The sequence below is a fragment of the Gopherus evgoodei genome, chromosome 9 (genome assembly GCF_007399415.2).
Source record: "Gopherus evgoodei ecotype Sinaloan lineage chromosome 9, rGopEvg1_v1.p, whole genome shotgun sequence".
Classification (NCBI taxonomy): Eukaryota; Metazoa; Chordata; order Testudines; family Testudinidae; genus Gopherus; species Gopherus evgoodei.
The window spans coordinates 6,614,379-6,638,086 of NC_044330.1; the positions used below are offsets into that span (position 1 = coordinate 6,614,379).

Consider the following 23,708-nt stretch of genomic DNA (forward strand, 5'->3'; position numbering starts at 1 on the left):
TTGGTCTGACTCAGTATGGCTGTTCTCATGTTCTTAAACAGAATCTAAAATTCATTTTTTTAATCTCATGATTTTAAATCAAGCTGGTGATTTTAAGGGACATTGACATGATTTCGGAGCCTGTGGGTTGGTAATCCTGGTATCTCTTTAACGAGATTGGATTTTTCAACCCCTTTCACTCCTGCAAAAGACAAGTGATTTCTCTCCAGCCTTTCAGCAAATAAGAAAACAAAACAAGTGCTCCAACCCTGCTTCCACACAGCTCCCCCAGGCTCTCTCCCTGCAGCCCCCCACCCCTCAAAGCTCAGTAACAGGCTTTCAGGCTGAGTTGTAGGAGATTATTATAGATTCTAATAATCTCACGTGCAAAAATCCCCTAACCAGCTTTTTCCTGCCTTGCTAAAAGCAAATGCTGCCATCTAGTGCTCCTATAGAGAATAGCAGCAGAGCCTTTTCGACCATTTGCTGGTATTGCTCCTAAGCAGCCACACATCTTCTAAAATGGCTGAAGCCCAAATTAAATCATATTCACCAAATCCTCCTAGCAGGCCTGGGGAGTACTGGTTAAAAGACTTCAAATATATCTTATTGCTGTCATGACTCTTGTGCTTTCTAGTCTCTGCTTTCCTTCTAGGACAGTGGTTCTCAACCTGGGGGTCGGGACCCCTCAGGGGGTCACAAGTTATTACGTGGCGGATCATGAGCTGTCAGCCTCCACCCTAAACCCCGCTTTGGCTCCAGTATGTACAATGGTGTTAAATATATCAAAAAGTGTTTTTAAATGCATTGGGGGGGGGTGCACTCAAAGTCTTGCTGTGGGAAAGGGGTCACCAGTACAAAAGTCTGAGAACCCCTGTTCCAGGACATGGAACGTTTACAAAGTCGCAGCTTTAATTTTGTGAACTGTTCTGTGCACCGGTGAGGTAGAAGACAGGAAAGTAAGTCAGCACTTCATAGTGCCCGGGGCGGGTGGCTTTGGAAAGGAACTAAGCTCTTTGGAGCAGGTGTTGCTGTTTGCACAGCACCCCATCCAATGAGCCCAATTTTAATTGGGCCCTATGGGCACCACAAGCACCAAAGGAGAGGCAGCTTCCATGGGACCACCTGCAGCTCCTCTTGTATAAGGTCCCATAATGCTTATTAGTAGGGATCGTGGCGTTAGCTAATCAGAATAAATGCAGGATAACTCCCAGCCCGTGCCCCCTCTCACAGAGGCATTGCCTCGCAAGGGGTTACAAGCAAGAAAGGCTGCATCAGCTTTAAACAGGGGAGCAGCAGGCAAGGAGCAATCTGCCCTGCTCCTCTCGTACACTTCAAGAGCCGTACTTTTAGCAAGGACAGCCAGCCCAGGAGGTACTCCAGTGTTCTAGAGAATGTCTTTATGAAAGGCGGACACGTACTTTTGCCAAAGTTGCCATGATCCCACACTAACCATCACACCTGAGATGCAGTTTGAGGGAAAAGACACCTTCGCGCTCCATTCTAAGCTGCCAGCGACTGATCTGACAGTACGATAGTTCCCACCACCTCCCCAAGGACATGCATAGCACTCCAGATTATGTACAGAAGAGACTCTCCTTGAGCAAGTAAAACTACATACAATGAAAAGTTAGAGATCACATCAAACCACGGTGTAAAACCCCAACATCATGCACTCAAAATGGCACTAAGGTTATAATCTGAGAATCTCTCACGTGCTTTTGTTTTATGTTTTAGAGCTTAGTTACTAGGGGAAATTTCTACCACCATTGTCCTGTTGCAGGATACAGTTTAGCAGCCGCTGCCTTGACCGTGATTGTACAGATCCATGTGTTACTGTCACTCATCTCATAAAGGGAAATGGATGTATTCCTGGCCTGGACAGCTGCAAGGCTGAAGAGACAGGCTGTCATCTCTTCCACGTTCCAAGATGCACCCTCTGTGCAGGGGGCACAGACATAACGTTAGGCACAAGTTTTCAGCAAGGGCCTTTGCTCCAACAGCTTGGCTTGTGCACAACCCTCTGGCCCCTCGAAGCTGCTGACTTGGGGGAGGGTAAGATCTTAGAGAAGGTCAGCAGTTGAAATTCACATCAGTGCAGCTACGCATGTCTAGTGAAATGGTCTCCCATCAGCTTAATAACTCCCCCTCTGGGACAGGTAGGAGCAGTGTCAGCACATCACTCAGGGATGCGGATTTAGGATATAGACCTGCCCCTAAAAGTGCTCTGCCCTTTTATTTGGCTGGCCCGCAAGCTCATGGATCACCCCACCCCAGCAAGTTGTCACCTATTACTCAAAGGACTTTGAGTCATACAAATGCAACAGAAGATGGGAAGCAAGGCCCGCTATGCTGCTTGCAAGGTCTGTATGTCACCCTACACATCCCACAATGCAAGCGTAGTGGGAATTGCTGTTGTCAGCTGCACTGAGGCTTTAGAAAGGAATCATCCTTGGGTACCGACAGGTGTAGAAAGGAACCCATTCTAGGCCAGTAGATTGAAGATTTCACACATCAAGGAAGCTTTTACCTAGTGCAGTTGAGTATTTTGACAGTAGCACATTATACAATTCATCTTAATACTTAAACAGCCTCTTCTATTAAAGAGCAGTTAAGACAGCACCACTGGAGTTCATGGGGATTTTGATTCTGGCTCCTCTTAAGTCTTCCATCTGGAGTAGTGACAAAGGGCCTGCTTCTCATCAGTGTGTTCGCGTGCCTCAGTTTCCCCCATGTAAATAACACTTCCCCACATCACTAGGAATAAATTCACTAACAGATGGACAGATCTGCAGATACCAGGAATGAGCTTCACAAAGAGATTTCAAGTAAGTAGAACGTCTAGGCATTGCAAGCTGTCCCAGAATGAAGATACCTTGCAGTGGCTTTTAGGTGCAAAGTGCTGCAGAGAACAGGAGGTCCCCAAACACACACACAGAAGCCACTTTTTAAAACCTTTGATTATGTAGAATACAGCAGATTCTTGTGGTATGTGATGTTCTACCCAATTCATAGGGCACAGAATCTATGCTACATTTAGTCTCCAATGCTCTCTTGAGATACACATGTAACGCAACTCTCCCACAAAAGAGAACTAGATAAGAGCTGACACATACACGCTTTTAAAGACAAAAGTGTGGAAAAACATCCCTTAAAAAAATCAGTACTGTACTCAGTAATCTGACATTACTAAAAGGCAGATGTTCATTTTCTAGGAAAGAAAATCCACACAGGTTAATGATATCCCAGACTACATAGGAAATGTATGTGTAATTACAGCTAACAATCGTGCTCACACCCCTGAAATATGTCTTTTGGTGTTCCCATGGAACTGCGTCAGAGCTTCTGTTACAAGGGGCAAAGTGCTTACCTATCAGGCCTGCAGCTCTGAATGGGGAGGAGTTCCTTCTCCCAGCCTGTCTTCGTCTATGCAGATGTTAAACACTTCGGAATAGCTGTAGTTTTACTCCAAGACAATGGCTCCACCCTGCCTGATGGGGCCTCTACACACTGCCATACTACAAAATTACACCAGTCATTTCACCACCATCTAGGGTCAGGCAGATGCATTTCAGCTCTATCAGCTTTGCATTCAAAGCAAGGTACAAGATGACTTGTTCTGTCATGGATCTCTTACCTTCTCCAGATGGTGTGCAGATGTTCAAATAAGCTTCTACAGCAACTGACAGAAGTAGCAGGCTCACACTGTTCAGAGTTTTGTTACATTAGAGAATAGCATCTTTCAGGAAGCCTCTAAAATTCTCCCTGACTTGTCTGGTTTGAGATATTCCATCAGACAGTTAACTTAATTACTACATGACATCTAAACTTGGAACAGTCTGATTTGTGTTAATTGATGTGCTCTGTCTAGCTGGCCACGTTTTATTTAGTGAAATGTTTAGTTAAACCGCCATTACTTGAGTCATAGGAGCAGAGACAGGTTTCCTTTCCTCCACATTTTCCTTTCCTCCAGGCAGGAAGTCCTAATTCCCAGCCCCATCTACATCAGGTAGCAACGAAACAGACATGCAGTTAAGGCATTAGTTGTTAGAACTAAAGCAATGAAGCTGGTTAACGTTCTGGGAAGATGAAGTTCCATCAGTGTATATTTAGGTTTTATTCCTAACCAAGAGAGCTAGATTCTGTAACTCTGAACATATGGGGCACAGAGCTAAAGCAAGTGTTCTGGGCATTTAACACCACTGGGCCCTTTCACATCAGGAATGTATGTATGATTTGCCCAAGCCATAATATTGTATTTCCCTCCACTCTCTTTCAAGGCAGGAGTTTTTAAATCTTAGACCTGTCCACCCTACCATCAGAGTGATCCTATATACTGAGCGGCTACATGCCTTCCAAACAGCAACTTGCGATTCTGGAGGCTTGCGAGCACAGGAATGGGATTTGGAACAGCCGTTCTGTGGTGAGTTAGAGTGCGCGCTCTTTGAGCATCAAGAGGTGGCACAGCAGAGATCTTAGACAAACTAGTACTGCTTCATATAAACAGCTTCAAATGTCCATCCCGAGTGGAGCCCTGCATGGGACTACTTTTAATCCCGGTCCCACCCACTCCTGTTATGACAGTGGGTCCTGCAGGATCCCAGTCCTGCTGCAGGGACCCTACACCAATCCCATGCAGGGCTCTAGTCTAGAGCTCGCTTGCTTTCCTGTCCCAGACTGCTAACTCCTCAGCACCTGATGAAGAATGGCAGGACGACGTGCACCAGTTCAGGCCCTTTAATCTGTCTGAGACAGGGTGCCGAAGCACAAAAAATGATAAAATGGTCTGCATTTTTACAGCAAAAAACCTACGGAAATTTATAGGGAAAAAAATATTTTTGTACATGGGGTAAAACGTTATAAATTCAAGACAACTCACAGACAAGGGGAAACTCCCACATCTAGCACTCATTTCTTTAAAAAGTTCACTTGAATAGCCAGGCAGTCAAGCTGCCGCTCTCTTTGAAATGATACTTTTCCCAAGTGGCTCACAGTACTGCTTTGCTTCTTGGAATGTCCTCAGAAGGCTCCGTGTCAAAACAAGGTGACAGAATAAAAACCCCAGAGTCCTTTCAGATAGCAGGGGAAGGAAGGAAGGAAAAGGGACTGCTTAGTTATCAAATTTTATCTTCTTCCCTTGTGGCTTGTGATCTCCTCCTCCTCCTCTGCCTCCCCGGAAGCCACCTCCTCTACCTGGAAAGAAATTGGAGAGATCAGGAACCAACATTGCAAGAAGTTAGTACATGGACAGCACATGGAAGGGAAAGCAAGTTAGTATCCCAATGTGCCACTTCAGAGAATCTGAAAGTTATGTGCCTGGCCTGGGATTAGTCAGGCAACATTTCAGATAAGTCAAAGACTGCAGCTGATAACATGCCAAGCTTTGGTTATACTTCTTTCGTACCTCCAAATCCTCTGCCGCCACCTCGTCCACCGAATCCACCTCGTCCACCCCGTCCTCCTCTTCCTCCACGTCCGCCAAATCCACCACCAAATCCACCGCCAAATCCACCGCCACGCTGACCATCACCCTTGGGCTTGGCATAGTCAAGAGTCACTTTGTTTCCATCAATCTCTCCATCCTCCATTGCTTCTTTAGCTGCTTTGGCATCTTCTGGGCAGCTGAAGTCCACAAACCCAAATCTATGCAAAATAGTGAAAAGACAAGAGTTCACCTTCCATCAAAGTGAGCCACGCAGCAGTTCCACCCTTCACCAGAATACCATGCATACTGAAGTTACACTAACTTATGCATTTAAAAAGATAACACGTTGGGGGGGGAGGGGAAGGGGGAAGAGGGGTGGAGTTTCCACTGTATTTGGATTCCCACCATCCTATAAGCTTTAGTCTTTCAAAGTTCTAGCTTGTTAACACCATGCCAATTTTAAATGTGCCTTGTTTGTGTAACCTGCTCCTTGCAGTAAGCATGCTAAATGTGAAGGAGGCAAGTTCCATACTGAACCCTAGACTATGCTGCTTCTTCACAACACCTTCAGTCCAAATTACTGTGTGTCTAATGTCGGCCCAGGGATCAAAGCTGTGACGTTTAAATATCCCATAAGAGGCTCAATTTAATGAACTGGTATGAGTACAGGAGGAGGGGGCGGGGAGGAAGGAGGGAGCAGCAGTGTAAAACCTCATCATGACGGATCTGTTTGCACTATTAATATTGGCCCACTGGCAGTCAGAGCAGAAGATCTACACCATCATTTTTCATGACCGTCCATGGGACTAAGCACAGCCTGTTACACAACAACACACATCAACAGTGTCGCACAGCCTTGGCTAATCATCCATCTGAAGCAAGATGGTGAATATGCCAGCACTGAGCACTTAATTTTCTTCTCATGCGAATCCACAGGCTGCCACTGATTTTACGGCAGGAAGGAGCTCATTGAGAAGGGAGGCTGTTACACCTTTACTGTTCCCAGGTGTAACAGAATATCCAAGATTGCATGTCTGTTTCCTCTTCGCAACTAGCTGCCAATGTTAACACCACCAATTTGAGATCAGTTGGGATTTCAATCGATTAAATCCAGACCTCTTCCAGGTTCCAATGATACAATCTCCAGATCAGAATTTAACATACCCTTTGGATGAGCCAGTGTCTCTGTCCATGACTATTCTGGCATTGACAGAACCCTCAAACGAATCCCTCAACGTCTCCTCTGTGGTGTCCTCAGAAAGGCCTTTGACAAACAGTGTTTTGGTTTGTTCTAAAAAAGAGAGAACCCATTTTCAGATCAACCACTTTGGTAAAGTTTCTGCCTTAGGTAAGATATATGAGCCAGGTTCCCAGCCACGCATACATCAAGCCCGTTTATGTTCAAAAAGGAGATGTTAGCCAGTTGAACACTGTGGACTAATCTGAGATATCCGATAAAAACCATTATCTACATCAACATTACAAGGCCGCTGTCCTGGGCCACAACTACTAAAATAGAAAGGCCAAAAACATTTAAGTGACTGACATACAAACAGCTACGGTGTTTTTCTTTCGAGATTTTAAAAGAAAAAGAGATAAAAATATTAGCAGCTTATGCCAAGACATTACCCCGCCTTTGTTTCTGACCTGGGGGAAAAAAAACAAAAACAAAAAAAACCCACACAAAAACAACTGTCCTGTTGGACTTGAAGCATTTACAAACAGAAATGCTCACAAAAAATGAGTTCAGTCGTGAAGGCATAATCGTAACTCCAACAACACAGCCTGATCAGTACTTTACTATCCAGAGGAATTTTGAGATTATTTCATCGGTATCTCAGTCATCATATCCATCTCTTAAAAGTAACTCTTGCTGTTGTTCACTGTTCCTAACATCTGATAAGCAGGTCTTTTCCACAACATTTGTCCACATGAAATGATTTTTGGGAAAGAGAATTAAGTGTACATGAATTCTAGCTGAACCAAAGTCTCAAAACCTCTGTAGGTCAAGATAAAGCATAGGGCACTTACGACTAAATCCTCCTCTGGAGTTACCACTGCCTTTCTGTCCAGCTGGTGTGCTGAATTCCAGTCTGATTGTTCTGCCTTCAATTTCTGTGTTGTTACAGGAATTCAAAGCTTCCTTAGCATCTTCAGCTGTGGAAAATTCGATGAACGCATATCTAGGTGGAGAGAAATTCTGATCAGACTGGAGACTTGTTCCCATATGGGTCCTAAATAGCATGAAACAAGTCATGCTGCCAATATTCAAATCTTTACTACAGGGCTGGATCACTTAGGTTTCGCTAGTTTGGTTGGGAGAAGGGGATGAAGTAACTCCACTCTTACACACCCTTTAGGCTTGCCCAGGTTATTTTGTGGCACCCTGATAGCAGAAGCTTTTTCAAACAGTTCTTGAAGAGATTCTTCTGTTGCATTGTATGAGAGGTTGTTCACAATTAGGGTCTTTGACTCTCCACCTATCAGGAAAGAGAAAGGCAACTTAGAGCTGCACATTTATCTAGCAAGATTGTTCAGAACTAGAGAATCGCTGTGTAACTTAAAACTCCAAAGGATTTAAGAATGGTTTAAGTGCTCCTTTGTGCAAGGTGCTGCTGTATTAACAGCCTTCAAAACAAATCCTCACATCCAAGAATATTTACCAATGTACCACACCCTCCCTCTCTCGGTCAAGGTCTAGAGAATGAAGGTACTTGTTTCACACGGCCCAGCATGATAGGGGTAGGTTGACTCAAGTCTGAACTGATGGACCTCTTTCCCACTAATATGGAAACTAGAATGGTAGCCACTGTGATTTTTTAGAACTATTTAAGATGGTATGAAGTGTATGGGATTGAAAGTAGAAAGAAAAAGAGGAAGAAATACAAAGGATTCCCTCCATGTTACCCAAAGGATTTCCTGTGAACTGCTCTGATTTGCTTGTGATAGCATCACAGCCTACCTAGCCCGTCTTGGTAATCATGTACCTTTAGCACGTTATAGTGCTGTATAAATACCTTTCTGTGTCTCTTGATTGCTCTTCTCTCCTATGTAGTCTAAGATGATGGCACGACCCTCGATTTCAGTGCCCTGCTTCTCCTCTAGTGCCTTTTCTGCCTCAGCTTCTGTTTTAAACTCTACATAGGCAATCCTAGAACAGTAAAGACAGCAGATGAACAAGCTGAGCACTGAATATGTGCAAAAAGCTAAAACCGAAATAATGCTTTCAGGACAAGTACTGAATTTCACTTTTCTAATGAGCAGTTGAAGATAGCAAAAAGACATCAGTCTACATTAAAAAGGCAACGCATGCCTGGGAAAAAATTAAACTATCACAACTACATACCCTTTACTGTTCCCGTCCTTGCCAGCCACTAGCCTGATTTCTAGCGCTTCTTCAAATACTTCTCTCAATTCATCCTGAGTTATACGGTAAGGTAGATTCTTAACAAAGAGTGTTCTGGCATCTCTCTCTATAAAAAGACAAAAAAATTATGATTCCCTAGCACACTGTACCACAGTGAACAAAATGCCAGCACCAGAAAAGCTAAAGTAATTCAATTATATCATTGAACCACAAGTAAAGTTGATATTTTATATTTGTGCCAGAAACAGCTAGAATTTTACACATTAAGGGCTCCACATCCAAAAGTAGAGATATCTTTACCACATGCTGTTTTGCTGGTAATATGAACATTCCCCAAAACACAATCCAGATCACACTGAATTCTGTCTCCATATTTAAGACATACTTTGAAAAATCTCAACCCATAAAACAAGGCTTTGATAAGGAAGCAGTGAACTAATACAACTAGAACTTGTTACATTAAACTAATCTAATGGTTTCTGATTAACAAAGTGCTTATACTAGAGGTGCAATTTCCCTCTTGACCAGTATGAAGATACAACAAAAATATAGTTAAAAAAAAAGCCATTAACCATTTCTGCAGGTATTACTAAAACACCAAACCGAACAGGCCAGTAGCAGAGTCAGTCACGGGCTTGCTTAACACGACAAGATGCATTACCCAGAAATCTAGCAGATAACTAACTTTTGTTCTTTTTCATACCTTTCTTTGATTCTTTAAGGATTTCTTTACTCCTTGCTTTCTCCAGTTTGATTTCCAAACCCATGAATTTCTTCCCATTAAATTCAAGGGATTTATCCAGATCCTCAGCTGATGAGAAGTCTACATAGCCAAACCGCCTGAAAGAAGGAAGATTTTAATATCTACACTGAACTTTGAAATTAGTATCAGAACACATTGTGGAAGTGTGGTCAATAAGGATATGTCTACGCTGCATTATAAACCATGGTCTGTGCAACCCAAACTTATGGAGCTGATGTTTCCAAACCCAGGCTTAAGCATCCACACTGCACTGGAAACCTGAGCTTACGACTGCTGGACTCAGGTCTCACAGCCACGCTACTGCACCCACCCTGCACTTCACAGACCTCTTGACTTCGGCCTGTGGCTTGCGCTGCATCCACACTGCAAAATGACAAGTGTTTAGACCAGAATCACAGTAGGGCCCTCTTAGGATTGAAATCCTGCTTGCTTGTTGATACGAGTCAGATTGATGTGTGTGTGGATGGAAAGGGGACTTGGGCTCAAAACTGAATCAGGACTGGACTTCGGTTATGTTCACCCTACTCACCTTTTAGTGACAGCTGTGCCGCTAAAAGGCATGCGGTGTAGCCGCTGTTTGTCAGCAGGAGACAGTTCTCCCGAAGACAAAAAACAAACAAAAACTCCCACTCCCGAGCAGCGGTAGCTGTTCACACTTGTACTTTTGGTTAGCAAAAATTTTTTATCGTGGGGGGGTGTTTTTTCCTACATCACTGAACAACAAATGTGTTGCTGACAAAAGTCCAGTGCAGAGAAAGCCTTAGGGTATGTGTACACTGCACTCTAAGAGCTGCCTTCAAAAGAAGAGTTAACGATTGAAGCAGCTTTACAGTGCAAGCCAACAAAATACAAACCTTACCCAACTAACGGTAGTCAGAAGAGCTGTGCCCCTTGACATGGAATCTGTCATGTTGATTGCTTTCCTAAGACAGCAAGTTTTCAGACTAGAACTCAAATTTAGAGATCCAAATGCATCGACGAGTTACATCTCAAACCAGCACACCTTGTAGCTGTCTTTAAAGCAGTCCTGAATTCAAATCAGGACAGATTTCCTGTGCCTTCCCAGGAGTCACTTAACCGCTTTCAACATCTGCCAAATGGACACTTCCCCAAGTCACAGAACTAGTAAGAATTAGTTGTTCAGTACTAAATATTTTCAGAAAAATGAAACCAAACTGCCCCCAGGACACTCAAAAAATAGCTCTTTAGAAAGTAGAATATCTTAGATTCAGCTGCCCAAACAAGGGCTATACGTAAATTGCATAAAATGAAGGCTGCAGCCTTCCTCTTTGGTATGGCCATGCTGCCTGAAGCAGCTACCAGTCCTGAGAGGAAGTGCTCCACCTTGTTCAGAATTGCATACGGCTGAACTTGGGCTAAACAGTTCCACATAGTACCCAGTGATCACTTAAACATTTTGTTTGTCTCAGTTATGCCTCTTAATTGTGCCAGTCGTTTACAGCTTAGTATGAAGAAACAGTGGCAGCAGAATTATAGTGAAGAGCTTACTTGGAATTACCAATTCTGACTTGCAGAACTGGAAGGTCTTTTTTGCCAAAGAACTCCTTGATGCCAGTCTTCAGTTCCTCATAGTCCTTGTTGGCGTTCAAGTTTCCCATGAACAGGGAAAAAGCTGAAGCAGTTTCTTTAAGAAAAATGAAGTTAGGCCAATTAAAGGGATGATCAAATTGGAGGCATCTTACTCTAGAGGACTATAGCACATCAGTTTATATCAAAGTCACATCAGACTTCAGTATTAAGTCCCTAGTATTCATCATTTGTGCTGGAAGAACCATATAAAAGCCAAAGATTCAAACCCCATAGTGCAAGTTCCCCAGCGAGCACCTTCCCACATTAAATGAAGAAAATTTGAACATTCTCTCTGGAGCACTGCAGTAAGGGGAGCCTTGGCTTTAGCTGCACTCACATTTTGGGATGCACCATACTAACATACCTTCAGTTTTCTTTTTCTTGGCTTCTGGGACACTCTTTTGCTTGGGCATTTCCTTCTTTCGTTTTCCAGGAAGTTCCTTCACAGACTCTGAGGTACAGGAAAATACATTAGAAGGATTTTAGAATAAAAAAAGCAAGGCATCCAGTGAAACACCCAGCCCCATCTTGCTGGATCAGTACTTGACTAACTTAAGAAACTTTCATTGTGATTTTTCCTCACATCATTTTAAGCAGTGTTCATCAGTTCCAGCTTTGGAAGACAGGGCTGGACACACTTCTTGCCTGCTGCTGCTGTAGATGAGTTCTGTGTATTACTAAGCAGCAGGGATTTACATAAGCATAGAACATTCAGCTCACCTTCCTCTTCATCCTCCTCCTCCTCCTCCTCCTCGTCCTCATCTTCATCGTTGTCGTCCTCATCGTCATCCTCAGAGTCTGCCTTTGCTTTCATTGGAACAGCTTTCACTGGAGCAGCTTTCTTTCCTTTTGCTGGGGTTATGTCCATTGCCTCAACTTCAGAGTCTGAAACATCAAAGCAAACGATCTTTCTTGGGAATGGTTCAATTCCTGTGCAACTGAGCAAGGAATCTTCACCACCCTCATTTCTGCTCTGGTAAAATGGGCCACGCTTCCTCTTTCGTCTTATCCATTTCAGTTTGCAAGCTCTTTGGGGCAGAGACTCAATGTGTGTTTTACAGTGCTTGACACAACTGGGTCCTGGACATGACTGAGGTCTCTGAGCTTATGTCCACACTGCAGTGAAACACCTGTGGCTGGCCTGAGTCAGTTGACACAGGCCAGCTGTGGACATTTTATTGCAGTGTAGACGTACTCTACCATTAGTAGTGTCCAGTAGGTAGTAACAATCACCACAGAAAGCAGAAATTGGAAATAACTGCTAATGTCTCTAACATATAGTTTTATTTGTAGGCATCAATGGCCTTATAAAATCAGGTCTGCCCTATGCGAAATGGGCAAGCCAACTAGTTTCAATAATACAAAGAGCTCAGTACAGTATTAGTGCCATGTCAGCCTCTGTAGGTTCAAGCCAACTAAAAACGTGTGCATTTTATAAATGATCAGAATTATATACTCTCTAAGCCTTCCCATAACCAGTGTAGTCTACACACCGTCATCTTCCTCATCGTCATCTTCCTCATCGTCATCTTCCTCATCGTCGTCAGACTCTTGTTTTGCAGATACTGCCACAGGTTTTGCCAGTATAGGCTTTTTGACTGCAGGCGTCACAGGCATTGCTACTTCCTCCTCAGACTCATCTGTAACAAGAGTTTATCACTCACTAGTCTGTTTGCTATAAACGAGCACTTATACCAGGGGAGAGCAAACTACAGCCTGTGGGCAGAATTCGACCCACGGGATTGCCAGCCCCGTGGCTCAGCAGGGCTAAGGTCTGCCCTGGCTCCACTCCCAGAGAGGGTCAGCACCACATCCCTGCAGCCCCTGGGAGAGGGGAACAGCGGGCTCTGTGTGCTGCCCTCACCTGGAGGCACTGCCCACCCGCAGCTCCCATTGGCCGGAAATGGGGAACTGCAGCCAATGGGTGCTTCAGGGGTGGCACCCACAGGCAAAGGTGGCACGCAGCGGAGCCGCCTGTCCCACCCCACCCCCAGGCATGCTGGCCACTTCTGAGAGTGGTGCAGGGCCAGGGCAGGCAGAAAGCCTGGCTTAGCCCCACAGCCACCCCAGAGTTGCTTGAGGTAAGCGGCGCCGGGCTGGAGCCCGCACCCCTCCTGCACCCCAAGCCCTTGCCCTGAGGCCCCTCCTGCACACTGCACCCCCTTCCCATACACCGCACTCCAGTCCCCTGCCCTAGCCCTACATTCATGGCCCTGCATACAATTTCCCCTCCCAGATGTGGCTCTCAGGCCAAAAAGTTTGCCCATCCCTGATTTATATGGTTAATTCAGGTTTGCTCAAGAAATGTAGTCTATGAGATGTTGCTAAACAAAGCTGTGAAAAACAAATTAATCATTGGCGTGAACCATGCACGACAGGGAGCCCATGAAGCTTCCCCCAAACAGCTCTGCTACTTTAGTGCTGACTTCTCTACCCTATTCCTTTGCTATACAAACCCTGTGCCTCACTGGACTAAAAGCTGCCAGTTGTGCTGAACTGCGCACTGGTTGTGATAAGGACAAATAGGAGCTATTCAGGTTGAGGTAATTTTGTTCAATTATGGCAAAGCATTTAACAGAAAAGGGAATTTTGACTTGCCAGAGTCATCTTCATCCTCCTCACTGTTGTCGTCTTCCTCCTCCTCCTCTTCCATGTCTTTTTTCTTCGCATTTTTTCCATTTTTAGCTCCTTTGGCTGGAGTGGCAACTACCTTCTTGGCTGGAGTGGCAACTACCTTCTTGGCTGGAGTGGCAACTACCTTCTTGGCTGGAGTGGCAGCCTTTTTGCCAGGTGTAACTGCTGCTTTTGGTGTTGCCACTTTCTTTTGAGGAACAACCTTAGAGAAACAGACAAGTCAAATGAGTGTACACAACTCCTAAATTAGATTAAATTAAACCCACCAAACCGTTCATCCAACTAGCCTCTCTGCTGCAGTGCCTAAAAAGACCGCATGACCAACTGTTAAGCCACGCTGGCAGCTCACCAGGAACCAAAGGCCTGTCCCCCATTTACATATATAATAAGTATCCCTGCTCCATGTGAACTTGTGCCACCTCTACGCCTGTTTCTGGCCCCTCTCTGCCTTCACATCTAGGACATATGGAGGGGGTGGGTTTACCAAGTATAAAAAGAAACAAATATTAAGAACCCTTGGTAAGAGCTGAGTATTAATAGGTGCCCTTTTTGACAGAACTACTTAGTTTCTGATGAAATGCCCAGTTAGCTAATTTGTGTTTTCTTCCCTATCTTTATGGGAGAGGATTAGAAAGGAGAATACAATTAGTTTAGCACTCAAGAAGCCAGCCTTTCCACAACAGACTCAAACCTTTACAGTGCCAGATTTGAAAAATTATTTAACTACACTCAAAATATCCATTTGCTAATGCTAGTTCCTTGTCTCATCACTTATGGTATTTTCTCATCACGTATTGTATTTATTCCCCTATTTCATTCACCGAAGCCTTCTGGGTTGTGTTTCCCAAATAAATAGTTTATTCCCAAAGTAGCATGGAGCAAAATAAAACCCAGATGTAAAATGATCACCTCTTCCTCGCTGCTGTCCTCTTCCTCTAAGGAGTCCTCCTCCTCACTATCTTCAACATCCTTTGGGGGAGGAGGAGCCACCTTTTTCTGTTTGGCTTGATTCTTCGCAGTCTTAAAGACAAAATGTAAAATATGAACATACATTAAAGTTCACACATTTAATCTTCCAATTTACAAAAAAGTCTATAAACCAATGTAAAATACACCAAAGCCGTCAAACATTTAAGCCAAATCCCATTTTAGCAAAATTGTTTCCAAATTGTGCTTGCACACAGAATTGTTACAACTGCACGGCACCATTAGTTTCATATCAAATTTAGAAATCTGCTGGTCTTCGTCACCCTGTACCATGCATCATTTTCAGATCCTCTAAAATGCCTGCGCATGAACCTGACACACAAGGTGAGCGAGGTATTATCTTTTATTGGACCAACTTCTGCCCGTGGGAGGAACAAGGTTTGGAGCCACGCGGCGCTCTCCCTGAGCCTGCTCGGTTTGTAAGGTTAACACACGTGCAGACGATGAATAAAGCCGAGCGATGGAGGGGGGGCGGCCATCCCTCTCCTATGTGAGGTCACGGCTAACACCCGACTTTCCTCCCCCCACACAGGGCCATGCTGCTCGAGGAGCCCACACGCCTGGTGGAGGAACCGTCAGCGCCGCGAGCAGCGCGGGGAGTCCAAGCGCTTCCCCGGCCCGCCCGAACGCCGGGAGGGCTCGACAAAGGGCCCTGCACCATGTGCGACAGGCAGGCCCGGGCCGCGTGCGTCTGCTCCGGGGACACCACGTGGCCGCCCCCCCACGCGGCGCACGCAGCCTGAGGCCTTCCCATCCGGCAGCGCGAGCCTCCGGCCCCGCCTCCTCTCTCTCGCGCGCGCCCCGACCCCCTAGCTTCCGTCGCGAGCCCCGAGGGGAGCCTAGAAACCCTCCTTCCCCCTCCCCCCCAAGGCCGGAAAGAGGCCTAGAAACCGCCCCGAGCCCTGCGGCCCGTCGCGGAGCCGGGATGCGGCACCCGGCCTCGGGGGCTGGGAGAGGCCGCTTGAAACCTGCGGCCTTCGGGGTTGCGGCGGGGGGTGGGGGGGGATTAGAAACCCCTCTTCTCGGGGAGCCGAGAAACCGCCCCCCGACGGGGGCCTGGCCGCCGCTCGCCCCTCTCAAGCATGGGGCCCGCAAGGGTCCGCCTCGGGCCCTCCGTTCCCCGGGCCGGGGCCGGGGCCTGGCCGCCGCAAGCGCGCGCCGCTCCCCTCCGGCCTCGCGCTCTCCGCGGGCCTCACCTTGGCGATCTTCACCATGATGGCGGCGGGGGCGTCACGGGCCGGCGCGCGGTCCGGGTCGGTTGGGTCCGAGTGCGACAGGCAGCGCCGGGAGCAGCGACTCGACTGTGGCCTGCGCTGAAGCGAAAGAGTGAGAGCACCGCCCCTCCCCCCAACCTCCCTCAGCTTATGCTTTGTCCCGCCCCCCTTCGCCTCGCCGGACCAACCCCTGCCCGCGTCGCGGTTAGCTCTGCCCGCCCGCCCAAATGCCGCCCAATCGCCGGTCTCCGAGGGCGGAATGCGCACCAATCCGCGCGGGGCTGCCACTGACCAATTGGAGCGCGCGTTACAGCGAGAGGTCGTGCCCGCTGGGGAGAAGGCGCAATGTAACCAATAGGTGGCTGCGCTGGGATGGGGGGAAGGGGGTGGTAAAGGAGCAGCAGCACGTGGCTCCAGGAAAACCACGTGCACCTGGGGAGAGGGAGTCAGAGGGGTCGTTGCGTTACCGCATGGCCTGGCTGGGGGTCAGGAGGCTGGAGATCAGCCTACCCCTGGGGGTCTGGCAATGGGACCACCCAGCCTTGGGGATAGGACTGGGCTAGGTGGAATTATGCCAGGGGGGCTTGGGCTGGTGATGGGTGGAGAGGATGGTTTCCTGAGGGTGGTTTCTTCCCTGATCTACGATCTCTTTTATCCTGCTGCCCATCACCATGGTATCTAAGTTCCTTACACATAAAGTCGATAGCAAAGACCCTCACAGACTTCGTAGCGCCTCAGGCATGGATCCCTTGTCAGGGTCAAATGTTTACTTTGGGTAAGGCTTTTCCCCTTTCTTTTGGTTTGTGTTTAAGAATACCCACTTTTCACCTCTCTTTCCCAGTCTCTTCATCATGATCTCTTTTCCTTCCATCTTTACCCTCTGTACTTTGTTTCTACCTCATTCCACTTGCTCTTCTGTGGGGAAGATCAGCGGTGCTAGTGAAGGTGCAGTAGCACAGCGAGGCATACTGGTGCTAGTTTTAATCTAGCTTAAGTAACAATAGAGTAGCTGGCATGGCATGGGTTAGCAACCAGAATGCATACCCTGGCACTCCGAGTCTGTGGTGATACCTGTCTGCATTACAATCTATGCATACCCTTACTACAATCAGACCTTCACTTGTAGTGTAGACATCCCTGCCGAGCACAGGCCAGAGCATGAGTTCTGCTCGCTTCCAATGGCAGAGTTTAAATAGCACAAAATGTAAGAGCCATGAAAATATGCAGATGACAGATTCCATCAGACACAGTAAATGATCTTTGCTGTTGTTGGACCCTATTTTGTACAAACCATCCAAAATGTCACATCCCGACCAGTACGAATCCAGCACATTTTAGCTAACAACTCTACCATTATCAATCATGTTTATTATGATAGTGTCTAGAGACCAATCAAGGTCCCGACCCCACTATGTTAGGCACTGTTCAAAGACAGAGTAAGAGGCAATCCCTGCCTCAAAGAGCTTATGTTATAAAATGTCACCCCATCTCAAAGTGTAGGCATACCCTTAAAATATCTGCTGTGTCAGTAGCTCCTATAACTTCATTTTCTGTGAAAGAGTGATGTCACAACCCCCTCCGACATCTTAGTCACTAACTAACCAGTGTCTGTAACATTAGTTCCCCTCCCACTCTGTACTGGAAGGCTGCAATGTAAAAACTTTAACCAAACCAATGTGTAAGTAGGGCATGTGACAGAGAAGGGAAGGCTCTTTGCATCTGCTTACCATGCTAATCAGTTAAATCAGCAAGAGGCTGGAGTTTAAATTGCTCTCACTGGGATTTATCCAGGATGGGGCATCAGAACCTCTAATTTTAAAATCATTAAAACAGGTTTTTTGACCAAAAAATAATAAAGCAGGAGTCAATCTTCATGAACCGTGAGTCACGTGAGCTGACAAAACGCAGAAAAGCTTTGCAGATCAAGTTAATGTAATCGTAGTTAACATTCCCTTAAGATGAAGGGGAAAGTAGTTCAAACTTTTCTTTGCCACTATTATTTTATTCTTTCTGGGGACTTACAGGCTGGGGGAAAAGGACAAAACTGTAATTCAACGTAGGCTTGTCTTTACTAGGAAACTAAACTATATTTAACCACGTTTTTTAACTATTATGTTAGGGGACATGATGCTGGCCAGGTCTGACTCATCAGTGCAGACAAGGACAAGTTGTAATCAGCATCATGTCAGCTAGTGGTGGGCAAACTCGGACACAGTAGACTTTACCCAAAACTAGTGGCGGCAGGTTTGTATAATTTTTGGTGGTGCCCAGAATGGGTCCAAGTCGTCTCCCACCGCCACACCTGCCTTGTAAGCTAATATATATTTTTTAAAATAATGTAAAAATGGACTGGAAACAGTAAGTGTGTAATAGTTTCCCTATATTGCACAATATCAGTATCCTAAGAAAAAATTATTTAACTAAGAATATCAACTTTAATAATACTCTGTTGAATACGGAAACAACCCAGCATTCTTGGATCAATAACCCTCAAAAGCAAAAAGCTCTAATTCGCTGTTGGACTCCAACTACGTAAATCTTGATAGCCAAGACTGATGAAAACTCCTTATCTTATTTGTTAGATTTGCCACATCTTTCTTTTGTAGCACTTGTTTGCAAGCTGGAGGTCGAACTCAGTCCGTCACTTGATGAATTGCCCTTTTCTTCCTTTTTTCTGGGTAACTTTATTAAAAATTTCCCCACTGTTGAATATTATTACACAAAATTAATGGGATGGGGCTGAGGGGTTTGGAGTGTGGGAGCAGGTTCAGGGTAGGGCAGAGGGTTGGGGTTCTGGGGTGAGGGCTGCTGGGTGGGGCCGAGGATGAGGGGTTCATGGGGCAGGAGGAGGGTCAGAGCTGGGGCAAAGGGTTAGGGGGAGTGAGGGCTCTGGCTGGGGGTGTGGGCTCTGGGGTGGGGCTGGGCCAGGGTTGAGAAGTTCACATTTTGGGGTGCAGCAGGCAGGCTGCTCTGGGGCTGGGGCCAGAGAGGATGACTCCCCCCAGCCCTCTCCTCACTGGCAACAGCGAGCTCCCTCCCCCCACCCCCCCCCCGACATGACACTCACGCAAGTCCCAGGCTGCGGCTCAGGAGGTCCAGACAAGATAAGCCCCCTTGGAGTTGCCTGGCAGGGGAGCTGCCATGCTGCTGCGCCTCCTCCCCTCCTCCCTCCACAGGCGCAGCAGTCAGCCAGCCATCAGCACTGCTCCCTTAGTCAGCAGTGGCTGGCGAGGGAGGGCAGCACGGAGCTGCAGGGGGCAGCCACCCGCTGCCCAGTGCATAGGTAAGGCAGGGATGCTCGGGGGCGGCATGCAGGACCAGGGGAGACACCCGGCCCTGAACATTAGTGGATCCAGGGCCCTGAATTTGCTGGAGCATGGGCACCACAGGCCCATAAAACTCCCTGCCCCTACCCACAACTAACTGACACAATGCCGAATATAATTTGCCCTTGTCTATACTGACTAATCACTGTCAATCAACTAGACACGAGAAATCATTTTTCCGCTTTACTCTGCGCTGGTCAGGCCTCAGCTGGAGTATTGTGAGTTCTGGGCACCGCATTTCAAGAAAGATGTGGAGAAATTGGAGAGGGTCCAGAGAAGAGCAACAAGAATGATTAAAGGTCTTGAGAACATGACCTATGAAGGAAGGCTGAAGGAATTGGGTTTGTTTAGTTTGGAAAAGAGAAGACTGAGAGGGGACATGATAGCAGTTTTCAGGTATCTAAAAGGGTGTCATCAGGAGGAGGGAGAAAACTTGTTCACCTTAGCTTCCAATGATAGAACAAGAAGCAATGGGCTTAAACTGCAGCAAGGGAGATTTAGGTTGGACATTAGGAAAAAGTTCCTAACTGTCAGGGTAGTTAAACACTGGAATAGATTGCCTAGGGAAGTTGTGGAATCTCCATCTCTGGAGATATTTAAGAGTAGGTTAGATAAATGTCTATTAGGGATTGTCTAGACAGTATTTGGTCCTGCCATGAGGGCAGGGGACTGGACTCGATGATCTCTCGAGGTCCCTTCCAGTCCTAGAGTCTATGAATCTATGAATCTAGATCACTGATATTCACACTGAGGCTTATGGACTTCAAGTGGCTCTTTAATGTGTCTCTGTGTGATTTAATTATTAGCCAATCTAAGTTATTAGCCAATCAGGATGCTTTTACTATGTTATTAACCAATTGTAGTTGATAAAATATTTGGTCAGTCATTTTGCTGTGAGAATAACATGTACATTATATACATATAAAATAGGAAATGAAAAAATTCACACGTTTGTGGCTCTTTTGGGTAATGTTGATCTCTCCTTTGGCTCCTGAGCTCCTGAAGTCTTAGTACCACTAAGCTAGGTAGTTGCAGAAGTGGAGAAAGGCATCCCTGGATTTCAGGTGTCTAAATTAGCTCACTCTCCGGGCCATACTCACTGATTTCACCCTTTAGCCTTGGGCAAGCTAGGTTTCATATGGCAACACGACCAGGTGTTTGGCTCCGTGGTACACAGGGAATTCTTGGTGAGATGATCATAATGGTCCTTTCTGACCTTAAAGTATGTGATTCTGTGACAACTTGTGCTTATGCGCATAGGCCTGTCCACACTACAAAAACACATTGCTGGAGCTGGTTGCGAAGTTGGAAATTTTATCATCATCTGATAATAGAGTTTGGTCCCATCTTACTGCAAGGCTGGACAGTGTTTTAACCATATCGACTGCTACCAAGATGTAACTAGATCCTCTAGCACACTAGATGTCCAGGGGGAATTTGGGCTGTTCTCTGTGTCTCTTAGGGTTGCCAGCCCTCCAGGATTGGCCTGGAGTTTCCTGGGATCAGCATCCATCTCCCAGTGACTACTGAAAGCAGTCCAGCAGATTTGAATAGGATATTTTAAGAAAATGACATTATGACATGTTGGGGGAAAAAAAAATCTCCCAGAATAGCTTCAGTCAGAGTTGGCAACCCTAGTATCTCTCTATCTTAAAACTTTCCATTGTTGTTCCAATAGCACACCTTCTCGCTGGTCTTTATAGTCACCACTCAGCTCCCAAGCTGTATTTATGCTCCTAAAATTGCCCCCCCCCCATTTCCCTCTTAAGGATAACTTCAATCACATTTTACCAGCATTGTATACCTCTAAAAGTCCAGACAGTAAATATGATCAAAAGTGTGCATTCATTTCCCCCCTTCCCTGTCTTGTCAATATTTATCCTGCGCTTTTCTCTGTATGTGGCAATGCTAGAGACCATTCACACACAAATCATCTGTAATAACTCATTCACTTTTCACAGTCCATGCTGTTTGTTTACTTTTCTGCACTTCACGCAGTTAGAGCAATGAAATGAATTTTTCATTCATTCCTGGTTTCATTTTGGGTTTCTAATCACTTTCATTTCTGGCTCCTGAGTAGCTCCCTGGTGTTTAGGTTCACAGCTCTGCAGAGGATCATTTCAATCCTCCCCAACTTTTGCCACTGAAACTCTTTTTCTTTCTTTAGAGAAAACATCACTGTTGCTGATGCAGGTGTTGGAAACCCTGAAGTATTTCTCAAGTTCCCCATGGCGTCTCTTCACCATGCTGCCACTGCTGGAGCCAGGGACCTGGATGTCCCATGGTGCCATTCATTGTTCTTAAGACGCATGGCATCGGAGTGAGGCTCATTGTGCTATACTTTGTAATTGCCTTTACATTAGTGGATTTACAGCCTGTGCTCCTGCCATCACTAAAGGCTGGGCTGCTCTCAGAGGGGTTGGCGGCATAGCTGTCGGTTAGGGGTGTGATTTTTTTTGCTGACACAACTGTGCTAATAAAAGTTCTAGCATAAGTCCAGTGATAGCAGCAAAAATGTCATTTTGCCAGCCTATTTCATGCAGGGGACTGGGATAAGCTATGCTGGTGAAAGGACTTTTTTTTTACCACTATAGACTGGATCTCCCATATGAGGGTTTGCTCGAATGGCTATACCGATGTAGTTACACTGATAAACCTTTTAAGCGTAGCCAAGCCTGTATCTTTTGATGTGGCTCTCCCGGAGGCAGCAGCAAAGAATGAAAGGGACAGCTTTGGCAGCCAGCCAGAGCTTGAGGTTGGCAAGGACCAGATTGGTACATTTCTTACTCAATCAGTTATTCATCGAGTGTTCTGAATGGGGGAGGGCAGCAGGTTGTTTTCAGGTACCAAGGCATTGTCTTCTGTCTTCACGCAGCCTGCTTGTGAATCACAGCAATGAGATGTGGTGCTGCTTAGGGACAGAGCCCAGTACCCAAATGGGAAGGAAGAATGTTTTCACTGACCCCCGACCCCGTGTCCACTGCATTAACCCTGTTGCACTGCCTCCCTGCTCAAGGCTCTGCGACACCTCTGTGACACTGCATCGCCCCAGGTGTACTGCACTGCACTGCACTGCCCACATGGTACTGAATTACCCCTAGCGCTGCCCTCCATTCCTTGCACTGCTATACCCTCGAGGTGCTGCAATACCACTGGGGCACTGCATTACACCCCATGGCTACTCTAGCTCTGCTGATTGTTATCCCTATGGCACTGCAATAGCACCGCGTTACTGTCTGTCTGTCATTGTACTGTCACCCTACCTGCAGTGGCCTAGCTCCACACCAAACTGCTACCTGTGGTGCTCAATTCCCTCCCAAGTGCTGCATCCCTCCCATGGGAAGGGAAGCCGCTGAGTCAGCCAAACAGCTGAATTGTGGCCAGTCATGAATTTCCCATGCATGGGATCATGCTGGATTCTGCTTAGAACAGACCCAGACTTGTCTGAGGTGCCCAGCAACCACTGTTACGGTTAGGAGGAGTTTGCCCGGAAGTTAATGCTCAAGGAAGAAGTCATCTGATGTCCAAATTCATTTCTAAACAATCTGGCCAAGGCACTAGCAGGTTGGCGCGTGTGGTCTCTCTCTCTCCTTGCCTCAGCTCACGGAGGGCTGCCAGACATGGGTTTCATGTACTTCAGGGACAGCCGAGTGTTCAGTCTTCAAAACACGCTATTTCCCCACAGCAGGTGTCACGGTCTGTAGCAAAGTGTTCTTTGGAATCCTACTGTAGTGGCAATGACTGCCTGAGTATAGTAGTAATAACCTCACAAACGTCAGTCCACAAAATCCCACCTACAGATGGAGAAACTGAAGCACAGAGCAGCAAAGTGACTTACCAAAGACCACAGAGGGAGGCAGTGGCAGTTAGTCTCAGGAACTCTTGGCTTCCAATCCAGTGCTCAGTCCATTATGTTACATTGTTTCTCTAGAGCTAGAGACCCATTTAATGCAACATGGTCCATGTGTTAGGACTATATGAGGAGTGATTAAAAAGACTGGGAGTGTTCAGCTTGGAAAAAGTGATGACTAAGGGAGTATGATAAAAATCTATGAAATTGTGACTGGTGTGGAGAAAGTGAATAAGGACGTATTTACTCCTTCACATAACACAAGAATCAGGGTTCAGATTTAAAACAAACAAAGGGAAGTACTTCTTCATACCATGCATGATCAACCTGTGGAACTCACTGCCAGGGGATGCTGTGCGGACCAAAACCATAACTGGGTTCAAAAAAGAATTAGATAAATTCATGGAGGAAAGAGCATCAATGGCTATTAGTGATTATGGTCAGGGATGCAACCCCATGTTGTGGATGTCCCTAAGCCTCTGACTGCTGGAAACTGGGACTGGGCAATGGGAGGGATCACTCAATAATTGCCCTGTTCTCTTAAATGGGCCTCCTAGACACTACCACAATAAA

General features: G+C 46.2%; 1 protein-coding gene, 1 long non-coding RNA gene and 3 other non-coding genes across 6 annotated transcripts; 1 reads left to right on the forward strand and 4 right to left on the reverse strand.

Annotated features, from left to right (window-relative positions):
• Positions 1-4,701: 4,701 nt before the first annotated feature.
• Positions 4,702-16,055, reverse strand: NCL (nucleolin). 2 transcript variants are annotated; one of them, XM_030574894.1, is made up of 15 exons: positions 15,942-16,055; positions 14,668-14,778; positions 13,723-13,960; positions 12,633-12,764; positions 11,845-12,009; positions 11,489-11,575; positions 11,044-11,179; positions 9,475-9,611; positions 8,751-8,877; positions 8,422-8,555; positions 7,758-7,884; positions 7,436-7,587; positions 6,569-6,695; positions 5,384-5,622; positions 4,702-5,172 (listed from the first exon to the last, which is right to left on the reverse strand). In XM_030574894.1, the coding sequence occupies exons 1-15, from the start codon at positions 15,957-15,959 to the stop codon at positions 5,090-5,092; spliced, it is 2,013 nt and encodes a 670-aa protein (XP_030430754.1). In that variant the 5' UTR covers positions 15,960-16,055; the 3' UTR covers positions 4,702-5,089. The 2 variants fall into 2 exon arrangements, with proteins under 2 accessions (XP_030430754.1, XP_030430753.1); XM_030574893.1 differs by having other exon boundaries at positions 12,618-12,764.
• LOC115658145 lies at positions 6,246-6,383 on the reverse strand. The gene has a single exon (XR_004002178.1). It is a non-coding gene; the product is annotated as a small nucleolar RNA SNORA75 (small nucleolar RNA).
• Positions 7,189-7,257, reverse strand: LOC115658151. Its single transcript, XR_004002184.1, has one exon. It is a non-coding gene; the product is annotated as a small nucleolar RNA SNORD20 (small nucleolar RNA).
• Positions 11,252-11,319, reverse strand: LOC115658150. The gene has a single exon (XR_004002183.1). It is a non-coding gene; the product is annotated as a small nucleolar RNA SNORD82 (small nucleolar RNA).
• Positions 15,984-23,345, forward strand: LOC115657277. The gene is made up of 2 exons (XR_004001946.1): positions 15,984-16,071; positions 21,453-23,345. It is a non-coding gene; the product is annotated as an uncharacterized LOC115657277 (long non-coding RNA).
• The last annotated feature ends 363 nt before the right edge of the window (positions 23,346-23,708 follow it).

Coding starts and splice junctions, on each gene's coding strand:
- NCL (XM_030574893.1), bottom strand. Junction 11,576..11,844: donor GGAGGAGGATGAAGAGGAAG/GTGAGCTGAATG, acceptor CCTGTACCTCAG/AGTCTGTGAAGGAACTTCCT. Junction 11,180..11,488: donor CAAGAAAAAGAAAACTGAAG/GTATGTTAGTAT, acceptor TTTTTCTTAAAG/AAACTGCTTCAGCTTTTTCC.